This window comes from Scyliorhinus torazame, chromosome 13 (genome assembly GCF_047496885.1).
Source record: "Scyliorhinus torazame isolate Kashiwa2021f chromosome 13, sScyTor2.1, whole genome shotgun sequence".
NCBI classification, from domain to species: domain Eukaryota; kingdom Metazoa; phylum Chordata; class Chondrichthyes; order Carcharhiniformes; family Scyliorhinidae; genus Scyliorhinus; species Scyliorhinus torazame.
The window spans coordinates 25597189-25611537 of NC_092719.1; the positions used below are offsets into that span (position 1 = coordinate 25597189).

Here is a 14349-nt window from a genome sequence, read left to right on the forward strand (position 1 = left end):
CTAGCACAAAGGAAGATGATTGTGGTGGTTGGAGGTCAATCATCTCAGCTCCAGGACATCGCTGCAGGGTAGTGTCCTAGGCCCAACCATCTTCAGCTGCTTCACCAACGACCTCCCATCCATCATAAGGTCAGAAATTTAGCACAGGGCTGGTTTAGCACAGTGCTAAAGAGCTGGCTTTTAAAGCAGACCAAGGCAGGCCAGCAGCATGGTTGAATTCCCGTACCAGCCTCCCCGAACAGGCACCGGAATGTGGCGACTAGGGGCTTTTCACAGTAACTTCATTTGAAGCCCATTTGTGACAATAAGCGATTTTCATTTTATTTAATTTTTCATTTCATTTCATTTTTCAGAAGTGGGGATGCTTGCGAATGACTGCACAATGATTAGCACCATTCGCAACTCCTCAGATAACAAAGTAGTCCGTGCCCAAATGTAGTAAGACCTGGACACTATCCAGGCTTGGGCTGACAAGTGGCAAGTTACATTTGCGCCACACAAGTGCCAGGCAATGACCATCTCCTACAAGAGACGATCTAACCACCGCCCCTTGACATTCAATGGCATTACCATCGCTGAATCCCCCACAGTTAACATCCTGTGGGTTGCCATTGATCAGAAACTGAACTAGCCACATTAATACTGTGGCCATCAGGGCAGGTCAAAGGTTAGAAATCCTACGGCGAGAAACTCACCTCCTGAACCCCTCCAAAGCCTGTCCACCATCTACAAGGCACAAGCCAGGAGTGTAAAGGAATACTCTCCGCTTGCCTGGATGAGTGCAGCTCCAAACACTCAAGAAGCTCGACACCATCCAGGAAAATGTAGCCCGCTTGATTGCACCCCTTCCACAAACATTGAAACTCTCCACCACCGACAAACAGTGGCAGCCGTGTGTGCCATCTACAAGACGCACTGCAGTAACTCACCGAGGTTCCTTCGACAGCACCTTTGAAACCCACAAGTACCATCTAGAAGGACAAGAGCAGCAGATAACGGGAACCCCATCACCTGGCAGTTCCCCTCCAAGTCAGTCACCATCCTGACTTGGAAATATATCGTCGTCCCTTCACTGTCGCTGGGGCAAAATCCTGGAATGCCCTCCCCAACAGCACAGTGAGTGTACCTACACCGCAAGGACTTCAGTGATTCAAGAAGGCAACCTACACCACCACCTTCTGAAGGGCAACTAGGAACAGGCAATAAATGCTGGTCTGACCAGCGACACCCGTATCCCGTAAATGAATAATAAAAATAAGTCAAGGCACCGTAACCCCACCAGAAGGATTTCTCTCCGCGCCCGTCTTCATTTCTAAGTGGAAACCTTGGGCGTCATTCTCCGACCCCCCGCCGGGTTGGAGAATGGCCGTTGGCCGCCGTGAATCCCGCCCCCGCCCCCGCCGAAGTCTCCGCTCCCGGAGATTGGGCGGGGGCGGGAATCCGGCCGCGCCGGTTGGCGGGACCCCCCGCTGGATTCTCCGGCCCGTATGGGCCAAAGTCCCGCCCAAGAATTGCCTGTCCCGCCGACGTAAATCAAACCTGGTATTTACCGGCGAGACCAGGCGGCGTGGGCGGGCTCCGGGGTCCTTGGGGGGGGGGGGGGGGCGCGGGGCGATCTGACCCCGGGGGGTGCCCCCACGGTGGCCTGGCCCGCGATCGGGGCCCACCGATCCGCGGGCGGGCCTGTGCCGTGGGGGCACTCTTTCCCTACCGCCTCCGCTACGGCCTCCACCATGGCGGAGGCGGAAGAGACTCTCCCCACTGCGCATGCGCGGGAAACTGACAGCGGCCGCTGACGCTCCCGCGCATGCGCTGGGAAACTGACAGCGGCCGCTGACGCTCCCGCGCATGCGCCGCATTTCCGCGCCAGCTGGCGGGGCAACAAACGCCATTTCCGCCAGCTGGCGGGGCGGAAATCCCTCCGGCGTCGGCCTAGCCCCTCAATGTTGGGGCTAGGCCGCCAAAGATGCGGAGCCTTCCGCACCTTTGGGCCGGCGCGATGCCCGTCTGATTAGCGCCGGCTTTGGCGCCAGTCGGCGGGCATCCCGCCGTTGGGGGAGAATTTCACCCCTGATATCTGTATCAAATATAGCGGTAGTTTTGTGCAAACAACTCATTTTCTATAAGAGCTGGTTGGAGACTCCTTTCCTTGGATTGCCACCTTACCGTGATGGAAAGGCTTGAACGTTCCGTTGATCCTGATTGGAATGCTGTCGGGAGTCTTAAGCTCCTGCCAGGGTCACCAAAAATGGTACAAGTGGAGGGGAGGAACCTGACAAAGCGGAGTCCAAAACAACTCCTCAATGGCGATCAAGCGGCAGATGCTTGTATGGTATCAACAGCTGCGATGGCGGATGAAGGCTGCAGCAATAGGGAGATCCCCAGTCATCAAGATTCCCTCGCCACTGGAACTGGACCTATCTATCCCCTGTCAAGGACCATGGGCGGGATTCTCGGGAATTGGCGGGGCGGGCAGAATCGGCGCAGTGGAGTGGCGGGAACCACTCCGGCGTCGGGCCGCCCCAAAGGAATCCTCCGCACCTTCAGGGGCTAGGCCGGTGGCGGAGTGGTTTGCACCCAGCCGGCCGGCGTGGAAGGCCTTTGGCGCCGCGCCAGCCGGGGCCGAAGGGACTCCGCCGGCCGGTGCGGGTCCGCGCATGCGCAGGAGCGTCAGCTGACATCATCCCCACGCATGCGCAGGGGGGGGGGGGGTTCACCTTCGCGCCGGACATCGCGGAGGCTTACATGGCCGGCACGTAGGAATGGAGTGCCCCCACGGCACAGGCCCGCCCAGGGATCCGTGGGCCCCGATCGCGGGCCAGGCCCGTGTGGGGGCACCGCCCCCCAGGCCAGATCGCCCCACGCCCCCCCCCCCCCCCAGGACCCCGGAGCCCGCCCGCAATGCCAGGTCCCGTCTGTAAGGGACCAACTCCAATTTACGGGGACGGACACCGGCGCGGTGCCATTCCCGCCCCCGCCAAATCTCCGGCGTCGGCGAATTCAGCAGCCTGGGGGGGGTGGGGGGGGGCTGGATTCACGCCGCCCCCCCCGGCAATTCTCCGACCCGGCGGGGTGTCGGAGAATCCCGCCCCATGTGTCTGCTGATGAGCAACGGCACACCCAAATTAAAAGATATCCTGCACCAGGCATCTACCTAGAGGAAACCAGCACATCCACCACACAGACAGGTCCTGCGGCGATCGGCGAAAGGTGACGGGGGCAGGGCCATGATCTGGAAGTCCCTAGGTCAGACCATCGCGTAAGTGGAGTTTGGTCGTTTCGTTTTTGGAATAGGAACAGGACAGCATTGCGGCAGCTTTCCTCACGACTGAGCAGGCCTCTTCAGGATCCACTCTGCTTAACCTGCAAGGGGAGTGGGACAGAAAAGATGCCCCAGAAATAGTATGTTCCATCCTTAACCTGGCTGGAAAACCGCATCCAGCAGAGTCATCTACATGCAGTCAGAAAATCTAAATTAAACTGAATATTGGAACCTGGAATGTACGAACCCTCATGGATAAAACAATCGACTGGAATGGAGAACTGCCCTTGGTACCAGTGAATTCAGGCACTTCGGCATTGAGACCCAAAGAGCAGCTGAGGGAAGATGGTGGCGGTTACACCTTCTCCAGGAGAGGAAAACCCAAAGATTAGCCCAGGAGGTATGGAATTGGTTTCGCCATCAAGAACAAACTCGACAACTGACTCGGAGTTCCCTATCGGCATCAACAAGCATCTCATGATCATCCGTCTACAATTTGCCAAGAGCCAGCAGGCAATTGTTGTGAGTGCCTATGCCCCAACCCTTGGAAGCCAATAATGAGTTCAAAAAAGGCTTCTACTCCGCCCTGGACATCATACTCTACAATTAAGGAAGATAAGATCATCCTCCTTGGGGGCCTCAACGCCAGGGTTGAAAAGGACTCCCAAATCTGGAAAGGAACCAATGGAAAGGAAATAGTTGGGAATTGTAACTGCAACGAGTGATTTTCCTGCTTGCCAAATGCACAGAACATCAGCTGGTCATCACTGACACACTGTTCCGCCAAAAAGTCAAGTTCAAGACTTCCTGGAGACATTCACGATCAAAGCACTGACACAAGGTCGACTTAGTCATCGTCCGATCCAGAGATCAAAAGGATACCCTCGTCACTACAGCGATGACCAGTGCACGTGACTGCTGGACAGACCACTGGCTCATCCACTCCTGTATCTCCATTAAACTCCACCAGGAGCTGCGGAAGATGAAGAAACAGCTCAGATAAAAGATCAACGATGAGCTTTTTCAATAGCCAAGCATGCGAGCAAACCTCCATAAGGACCCTTCGAGTTGATTCACTCATTTCCCATTTCTTTACTTTGCCGTTATCATTTTTGATCCATGGATGTTTAATGAACATGTACCTTTAAGTTGAGCAGAGGAAGTGAGGAACTTAAATTATAAAATATACACTGGGCTAAGCTTTTGAACAAGTTCTGCCCAGTGTGAGGCGGTGAGTGGTTCCTGCCTGAGTTGGATGGTTTTCAGAGAACCAAGGAAAGGACAGTCGGATCCTAGACGTTCAAAAAAGAAGCTGGCAGTGTCGAGCTCTCTCCCGAAGAGCTGCATAGCTGTAGTATTTCTGAACCTCCAGAGAATTTGAATGAATCTACAGTGAAAACCATTACAGCCTAAAAGCAAAAACATCGAACTGAAATCCTAGACTGGAGGAAGGTGTGTTAGAAGACAGCCATCTGAAACAAAGACTCTTATCCTTTCACTTTCATAATTTCCTGAGAAAGGACATATTGGCACTGGAGGGAGTGCAGAGGAGATTCACTAGGTTGATCCCAGAGTTGAGGGGATTAGATTATGATGAGAGGTTGAGTAGACTGGGACTGTACTCATTGGAGTTTAGAAGGATGCGGGGGGATCTTATTGAGACATATAAAATTATGAAGGGAATAGATAGGATAGATGCGGGCAGGTTGTTTCCACTGGTCGGGGAAAGCAGAACTAGGGGGCATAGCCTCAAAATAAGGGGAAGTAGATTTAGGACGGAGTGTAGGAGGAACTTCTTCACTCAAAGGGCTGTGAATCTCTGGAATTCCTTGCCCAGTGAAGCAGTTGAGGCTCCTTCTTTAAACGTTTTTAAGAAAAAGATAGATGCCTTTCTAAAGAATAAAGGGATTCGGGGATATGGTGTATGGGCCGGAGAGTGGAGCTGAGTCCACAAAGATCAGCCATGATCTCATTAAATGGCGGAGCAGGCGCGAGGGGCCAGATGGCCTACTCCTGTTCCTAGTTCTTATGTTCTTATGTATTTTTACACTCTTCTTTTCATATACATTTGGGTGGGGGTGAGTTAAAGAGGGGTTAACAAATAAATAATAATTAACCAGTTGCATTTGCTGCATATTTATAGTATTTGCTGCATATTTAAATATAGTTATTGTTATTAATAAAATTAATTGTGTTTAAGCTAACAAACCTGGTGACTGTAATTATTGGGCAGCCAAGGGCCAAAGACTTTGGGTGTTTTACTAAGAATTATTTGATCATTCCAATTGTGTGATACAACCACAGATGAGGACGTGTTTGAGAAATTTCCCAAAACAGATGATCTTGGACTCCCACCAAGCGTGGACGAAGTCGAAGCCGCCATTAAACACGAGTTTAAACAGGAAAGCGCAGGAGTGGGTGGCGTTCCAGCTGAGATGTTCAAACTTGGAGGAGGAAGACATCCCCTGTCATCTCCATCAGCTTTGCTGAAAATCTGTGACAGAGAAGAAATTCCTGCTGACCTCACTGGTGCCGTCATTGGCACCATCTTCAAGAACAAAAAAAGAGACAAACGGATGGAGGGAACTACCAAGGAATCTCCCTATTCTCCATTGTCGGAAAGGTCCTCCGAATCCTCACGACCCGCCTTCTCCCAGTCTCCTTCTGGAAAGCCAGTGTGGCTTCCGACCAAACCATGGAACAGCGGACATGATTTTCACTGCTCGGCAAGTTCAAGAGAAGCGCCAGGAGCAACACCATCCACTCTACAAGGCCTTTGTCAATCTGACCAAGGCTTTTGACTCGGTCAGTCGGGAAGTGCTATGGAAGATGCTGTCCAGACAAATTCAACAACATCCTCCGAGCTCCACCACGGCAAGATATTGGCGACAGTTCTAACTGGCATAAATGAGTCAGAAACCTTGGAGGTCAAGAATGCAGTCAAGCAGGGATGTGTCAAGCAGAAGCAGGGATGTCTCCATCTTCACCGCCACCATCCTCCACCTTATCAAGTGCAAGCTTCCCCGTGGAGTGGAAATTATCTACAGGATGGACGGGAAACGTTTCAACCTCAAAAAGAAAACAACACTGACATCACTTGTGGAACTTCAATATGTGGATAACATTATTTGATTTGATTTATTCTCACATGTACCGAAGTACAGTGAAATGTATTTTTCTGCGGCCGAGGGAACGTACACAGTACGTACATAGTAGACAAAAGAATAATCAACAGAGAACACTGACAAATGGTGCATCAACAGTGATTGGTTACAGTGCGGAACAAGGGGCCAAACAAAGAACATTGTTAGTAATTATATAAAAAGAGGAAAATAGTTTTAGTCGGTCAGAACGCTGATAGGAGATAAAAGAAAAGGGACAGGGGGAGAGAGCTCGAGTCGCTATGCTCCAGCGCCATCTTCAATCGCCAAATCTCCACTCTCTCAGGAGGGAATTTCCAAGCCATGCTTGACACCTTTGCGGAAGCATACCGAAGAATTGGTCTCAGCCTCAACCTCAGGAAGACTCAAATCCTTTACCAACCTGCCCCAGGGCAAGATCCAGTCTCTCCCTCCATCTATATCAGTGGTGAAACCCTACCAAATGTGGAACATTTCCCATATCTAGGGAGCCATCTTTCCTCTAAGGCTGAGATCAATGTGGAGATCCAACATCCTATCCATTCCACGAGCGCCTGCTTTGGACACCCAAGGACGAGAGTCTTTGACAACCGCGTCACCTGTGCTGACACCAAGAAGCTACTACAAGGCGGTCGTCCTCCCAACTCTTCTACAAGGCTCAGACGCTTGACTACAGTAGCCACCTCAAGGTCCTGGTGAGGTACCATCAACATTGCCTGAAACGGATTCTCCACATCAGCTGGGAGGGCAGGCGTCTTAAATATCCTTGAAGGAGCCAAAAACACCAACATTGAGGCCATGATCATCCAAAGCCATCTCCGATGGGCCGTTCATTTGCTTAGGATGTCAGAGCCCTGACTGCCACAGCAAATATTCTTTGCCCAGCTCAAGGAAGGCTTCCAAACAACAGGAGGACAAAGGAAGCACTCCAAAGACACCCTGAGGGCTTACCTCAAGGAATGCAACATAGATGTCAACTCCTGGGAGACCCTTGCTCAGAAGAGACCTACTTGGAAGAACCTCGTGATTGAAGGGACTCAATTCTTTGAGGATACCCAACAGCAAGAGGTGGCCCAGAAAAGGAGCCTGCAAAAGGAATGCCAATGATCTTGAGTCCAAGGACCGATCCCATTTCCCGGAAACACCTGCGAAGTGTGCAGTCGAAGATGCAGCTCTAGGATTTGGTTCATCAGTCATGCAAGAATCCACAGAACCATGATCAGTAACACCAAGTTTCTTAGGTGGACACTCATACTCGTAGCGAGTGATCACCGAAGGTGGTTGGAGACTGACCTCAAACTCATATAGGACAATGAAACAAGAGATTCCCACCCCTACATTCTGGGCTAGATATGAACCTAGCCCATGAAGGTCAAATAATATTGTCAAAACAAACTCCTAAAGTTGAAATTCCATTTGCTGAGACGTTGAAATGAAAGTAGTTTCACATTAAGTCAAGCAAAGTAGTTCCATGCCGGAAGTTTTCTACATTCTTTTTACCGCCGTGTTGAATGAAATTTTCCACAATGAAGCCATCAGAGGCCATAGTCCAAAAGTATGTTCCAAGCTGCAAATTCTGTGGACTTGCCGTTTCCTATTGCAGATTACACAAGCAGCAAAGTCCTAGTTAGCTGGCAGCTGCATTAAGAAGAGCCTCATCTGAAGTAGTTGGGGCTCTGACTGGATGACCGCAGAGTTGTAAATTTGGACTTCACTGTCCCAAACTCCAACCTGCCAGAATAACTGGATTAACTGAAGATCACCTGACTCCACTGGGTCACCACCTACTCTTGTCATTGTGTTTCAGCAGTGATGGAGCAGCCCACAGAGATGACCAGGCAAGACCATGAACTCAGAACAGTTGGAAGTGCAAGGCACTGTGAGGGACTAGCTTAAAGGGGTGCACATGGTATACCCTGTCCCTCTGCGCTCAACCGAAGGTGCGGATTGTTGCTGCAATATAATTCCCACAGAGTCAGCTGATACCATGTCAGCAAGTACAACAAACTATTCAACCAAGAGGATATGACAATCGAGCGCGATCTGTTACTTGCTAGCGATCACCCGTGCACCAAGCACACGCCCTCTGCAGCAAGATAGTAAAGAGAATCAATAAATAACCATCAGGAGTAGGAACAATCCATTGCTTCCCTTCACTTCCAGAATGGCACAGGTTGAATGCAAAGTAAAGCTTCCTCTACCCGAGTCCAACAAAATGCCACAGCACCATTCACAAATGCAGAAAGTCTGGCCTAGACCTGACCGACTAATACGCCCATCTCTGCGCTGTTGCATTCTCCTGACTTTAATCTCACAAAGAGCATTCATACCGACCTAGAATTTTCCAATTTCTCAGAGACCTGAATCAAGTGTCACATTATAGACTGATTTGTGCTGCAGTTCCATGCTATCTAGAAAATGGATTGAGACTGACAAATACATTTAATGTAGGTTCCTTACCATCAACAGACACAATTGTCAAGTCAGATTTGAACCCAAGTCCTACAGGTGAAAAGTCAATGCCTGACCCACTGCCTCACAGGTTACCCGCAACCTAAGATTAAAAGTCTATACAGATCTTCCCTAACTGAGCAACTGCACAAATGAAGGGACAGACAGCCCCCTCTGCTCAGGCTACTGAAACACTCACCCTCTTTCTTTCGCAAAAGTTTCTTCTTGGCAAGAGAAGCAGAGAGTTTCTGGCCATCATAGAATTTCACCTCTTTCAGAGCTTTCTGCGCGTCTTCTGGAAGGGAAAATGTCACGTACCCGAAACCACGACAAGTCTGACTCCCTGGGGGAAAAGAAAGGATATGTTAAGTCACTGCTCTTAGTCAGGAACTCTGCTCAAATAAATGACAGCATTGTTATGTGCAGACATCCATCTGCAGTACAATACATTAGGAGTTGGCTGCTCCACCACCCTACTCATAACACTATACTGCAAAGTGTAGGTGGTCAGCTTGGCTTTGTCAGTAGGACTCGCGTCTGCCAGGTTATGGGTTCAATCCCCATTCAGGATACAAACACATCATGCTGGCTGCCAATCTACTGTTAAGGAATGGGTTAAGAGACATTCCAATTAAATGTCTCATTTATGTTAAGTATCTAGTAATTGACAGATATGTAAAGAAGCTTCAGGTGGCCTTTGGGGCATGTGATGGTAGAGTTTTTGTAGAGTTGTGTTAAAGGAAAATATAGGTGTTTGTGAGGAGTAGAACCTTTGACACTTTATACAACAGCAGCTAAACAGCTAACATCTACTGCAGTACTGAGGATGTGCTGCATTGTTACAGATGTTGCCTTTTGTATGAGACACAAGATTAGAAAATTGCTGGGGGATTAATGGAGAGTTCATGGCACCCACCATTAGCAGCGAGTTGAAACCCACCCTCCAAACCTACCACTTAAAAGAGCAAGGGAAGCAGAGCATGGGAACATCACTATCCACAAGTTCCTTTCCAAGTCACACACCATCCTGGCTCTGCTCTATATTGCCGATCTTTTGTTGTTACTGGATCAAAACTGGCCTTGCCAACAATACTAGGGTGGCACGGTGGTTAGCACTGCTGCCTCACAGCATCAGGGACCCGAGTTCAATTGTGTGTGGAATTTGTACATTCTCCCCATGGTTGCATGGGTTTCCTTTGGGTGCTCTGGTTTCCTCCCACAGTCTAAAGATGTGCAGGTTAAGTGGATTGGCCATGCTAAATTGCCCCTTAGTGTCCAAATATTTAGGTGGGGTTACGGTGGGTGAGTCGGCCTGGGCAGGATGCTCCTTCAGAGGGTCCGTGCAGACTCAATGGGCTGAATGGCCTCCTTCTGCACTGTAAGGATTCTATGATAATACAAAGTACACAAAACCACGACAAGTGGAAGTCGGAAAACTGGGCAAATATTTTTGTTATTGCACATTTCACCATAAGCCAACTGTTACTTTTTGGAAGAAACACTTTGTTTTTAAAATCAACCGTGTTCTTATTAATGGAGTACAGAACTGGAGTACTGCTGGGGAGAAACAGGCCAAATATCGAAAGCTCAGAGAAAAGGAAGTGGAAGACAAGGAGAGAATAAAAGAAACTGGCAACTAACATTAAAAAAAATTGCATGTAGGCATGCAAATAATAATAATATAATAATCTTTTTAGTGCCACAAGTAGGCTTACATTAACACTGCAATGAAGTTACTGTGAAAAGCCCCTAGTCACCACACTATGGCATCTGTTGAGGTGTGCTGAGGGAAAATTCTGAGTGTCCAATTCACCAAACAAGCATATCATTCAGGACTTGTGGGAAGAAACTGGAACACCCGGAGGAAACCCACTCAGAAACGGGGAGAATGTGCAGATTCCGCACAGACAGTGACCCAAGCCAGGAATCAAACCTGGGTCCCTGGAGCTGTGAAGCAACAGTGCTAACCACTGTGTTACCGTGCCGCTTATGAACAGGTAATTTTGAAAGGGTAGCAAGAGGACATATGGGAACAAGGAGGGGCCAAAAAGATAATCGACTTAGAGGCAGAGGATAAAGCCATTTACTGCGGATGCTGGAATCTGAAACAAAAGAGAAAATGCTGGAAAATCTCAGCAGGTCTGGCAGCATCTGTAGGGAGAGAAAAGAGCTAACGTTTTGAGTCTAGGTGACCCTTTGTCAAAGAGGCAGAGGACCTGGCTGAGCTAGCAAATGAGTACTTTGCATCTGGCGCTATCAAGAAAGATGCTGCTGCCTAAGTCATAGAGAAAGAGGATTTTGAGACATTTAATGGGCTAAGAATTGATTAAGAGACTGTATTAGAAAAGTTGACTATTTCAAATTAGTGAATCAGCAGGGCTGGGTGGGTTGCATCTGTGGATGCTGGAGGAAGGGTGGCACCTATTTTTGAGCAAGAGTTTATGGCCAGTTGTTTTAACCTCATTGGCGCAACCCTTTAGAAATGATAATCCAAGACAAAATTAATGGTTACTTGGATAAAAGGGGATTAATTAAGGAAAGCTAGCACAAATTAAACTGTTTAACTAACTTGGTTGTAGATGCGATAACAGAGAAGGCTAATGCAGTTGCTGTGGTGTACAAGGAAGGTATTAAATGGGTGTTTCTGGGGGTTGGTACTAGGACCACTACTTTTCTTGATGTATATTAACAATCTAGACTTGGGTGCATTGTGGGCGCAAATTTCAAAATTTGCCAATGACATAAAACTCAAGTATTATGAATTGATAAGGGAGATAATTAAAGACTTCAAGAGAAACCATACAGATTGCTAGGTTGGGTGAATAAGTGACTGATTAAATTTAATACAGAAAAATGTCACGTGATGCATTTCGGTAGGAAGAACGTGTAAATGCAAAAGAGGCAATTCTAAATGGGGTGCAAGAATAGGAAGACCTAGAATCCCTACAGTACAGAAGGAGGCCGTTCGGCCCATTGAGTCTGCACCAACCCTTTGAAAGAGCATCCTATATAGGCCCCCACCCTAGCCCCATAACCCAGTACCCAACCTAACCTTTTGGACACTAAGGGGCAATTTAGCACAGCCAATTCACCTAACCTGCACATCTTTGGACTATGGGAGGAAACCGGAGCACCCGGAGGAAACCCATGCGGACACGGGGAGAAAGTGAAAACTCCAGTCGCCCAAACCCAGCTCCCTGGCGCTGTGAGGCAGCAGTGCCACCCAAGGAGTATCTGTGTACAAATATTTCAAGAAGGCTAATTGAATAATTGGTTAAAAAGGCATATGGGATCCTGGGCTATATAAATCATAGCATAGAGTACAAATACAAGGAAGTTATGATAAATTTTAATAAAACACTAGGTTCATCTCAACTGGAGTATTTTGTACAATTTTGGGCCCTGCATTTTAGGAAAAATGTGAAGGCTTTTGAGAGGGTGCTGAAAAGATTTACAAGAATGATGAAGCACTTCAATTACGTGAATAGATAGGATGTGGAGATGCCGGCGTTGGACTGGGGTGAGCACAGTAAGAAGTCTTACAACACCAGGTTAAAGTCCAACAGGTTTGTTTCAAACACTAGCTTTCGGAGCACTGCTCCTTCCTCAGGACCTGACCTTCCTTATGCCCTGAGGAAGGAGCAGTGCTGAGGAAGGAGCAATGCTCTGAAAGCTAGTGTTTGAAACAAACCTGTTGGACTTTAACCTGGTGGACTTTAACCTGGTGTAAGACTTCTTACTGCGGATAGATAGGAGTGGCTATCTCCTTCCAGAGATTTGACAGATGCTCAAATCCATGAGGAATCTAGGCAGAGTAGAGGAAGACAGAAAAAAAAAAAACTTTGTTTTCGTCAGTGGACGGTTGAGAACTAGGGGACACCAATTGAAAGTGACTAGCAGGAGACCCACAGACACGAAGAGCAACTTTTTTCCCTGCTAACAACGGTCAGGATCTGGGATGCATTGGCTGAAGAGTGTGGTAGAGGCAAATCCAATCGTGGCTTGGGCCGGGGACGGAGAGTTGGGACTGGCCGAGCTGCATGGGCCGAGTGCCCACACAGACAGGTACTGGCGGAACGGCCTCCTTTTCTATGCTGTATTCATTGCAGCCTGCTCGGAGATACCATTGACGATTTCGTCTTCCCCTTGATTTGGGGGAACGATGAAAGTTTCTGCAACAGGCCAGCTCGAAGAGGCAGGGTGGCCTGGTCAATGGTCTGCGGGATGGGGTTGGGAGGACGGGCCAGTACACGTCGGTCCAGCCTGAAGCAGCGGGTCAGTGAGACATCGCCCGGCGCAGGTGAGAGTCGGAAACAGCTGCTCCTCCACCACGTGTGGGGCCCCACTCTCCTCCTCCGCTCCGCACCTTTCTCCTTCACCACGAAGCAGTGTTTGACCGGACCCAGGTGGCTGTAAATCTCCTCCAGCTGCCCGGCGGCCGCGCTTGCGGGCAGATTCTTGACGAACACCGTGTTCAAACGGCCCCGCGCCGCAGGCGGCAGCTCCTCTCCCGTGGGCGCGGCCATCTTTTGTGTGCTGCTGGCCAACCGCTCCGGCCGGAACAGCAGCCGCGGCCAGGGATTCCGGCTGGAGAGAAACGTTCCCATCCCCACCTCACATTCACCTCCTCCCGCTTATCATTCTGCGGAAGATTTCTCATCATCACTTCAGATCCTTACATTTCTACTTATATTTGACAAATCAATTTTTCCAGCACAACACTGTTGACATTTCAATAGCAATCTACGTATTTTTTAATTCATGGCTAGGACGTGGGCTTCGCTCCTGCGGTCATCATATATTGACCCCCCCCCCCCCCCCCCCCCATTTTGACTGCTGCAGATCAGGTGGTGTGGGTAAAACAGCCATAGTGCTGCTTTGGTGGAGACAGTTTGAAGGGCGAGATGATTCCATGTTAGGATGGTGCGTGTCTTGGAGGGGAACCTGCAGGCAGTGGCGTTCCCATGGATCAGCTACCTTTGCCCTTCTCCCTCGGAGAGGTTGCAGGTTTAGAAAGTGCTGTCAAAGGAGCCTTGGCAAGTTGCTGCTGTGCATCATGTAGACGGTGCAGAATTCCGGACTCTGGCTGGAGCGGTCATCACATGGCTACCTACCTTCAAGTGCCCCTCTCCCAGGCTCCTCCGTTTGGTCACCAGACCTTGATTTGTTATGTTGTAGGTGTAACATAAGCGGCTTCCTTGTGGTGCAATTGACAAAGGAAGGTTCAGACGTGGAGATAACTTCAACACGTTTATTAAACTATTTACACTTCTATTACTCGGGTTCGACACTACTGCTAATCCTACTATAGCTACCCAGACTGACTAACCAGCTGCTGCAATCCACGTGGTGGGTCTAATATTGAATCAACGTCGGATTCAATACGGGGGTCGCAAATGTGAAACACGTCTAGTTGCGGTTCGGATTTGGTACTGGGATAGCCTCCCAAGGTGAAAGGTTCGTCCGAGTCATTGTCTTCTAGGACCATATCATCAC

The 14349-nt window shown here is 49.2% G+C and overlaps 1 protein-coding gene across 1 annotated transcript in view; it reads right to left on the reverse strand.

Annotated features, from left to right (window-relative positions):
* rbm28 (RNA binding motif protein 28) overlaps nucleotides 1-13398 on the reverse strand; it is a 39918-nt gene extending 26520 nt beyond the window's left edge. Inside the window, 2 exon segments of the mRNA XM_072471190.1 lie at nucleotides 9053-9196; nucleotides 13220-13398. Of these exon segments, the coding sequence (XP_072327291.1) occupies nucleotides 9053-9196; nucleotides 13220-13379 (304 nt within the window). The 5' untranslated portion in view covers nucleotides 13380-13398.
* Nucleotides 13399-14349: the final 951 nt, after the last annotated feature.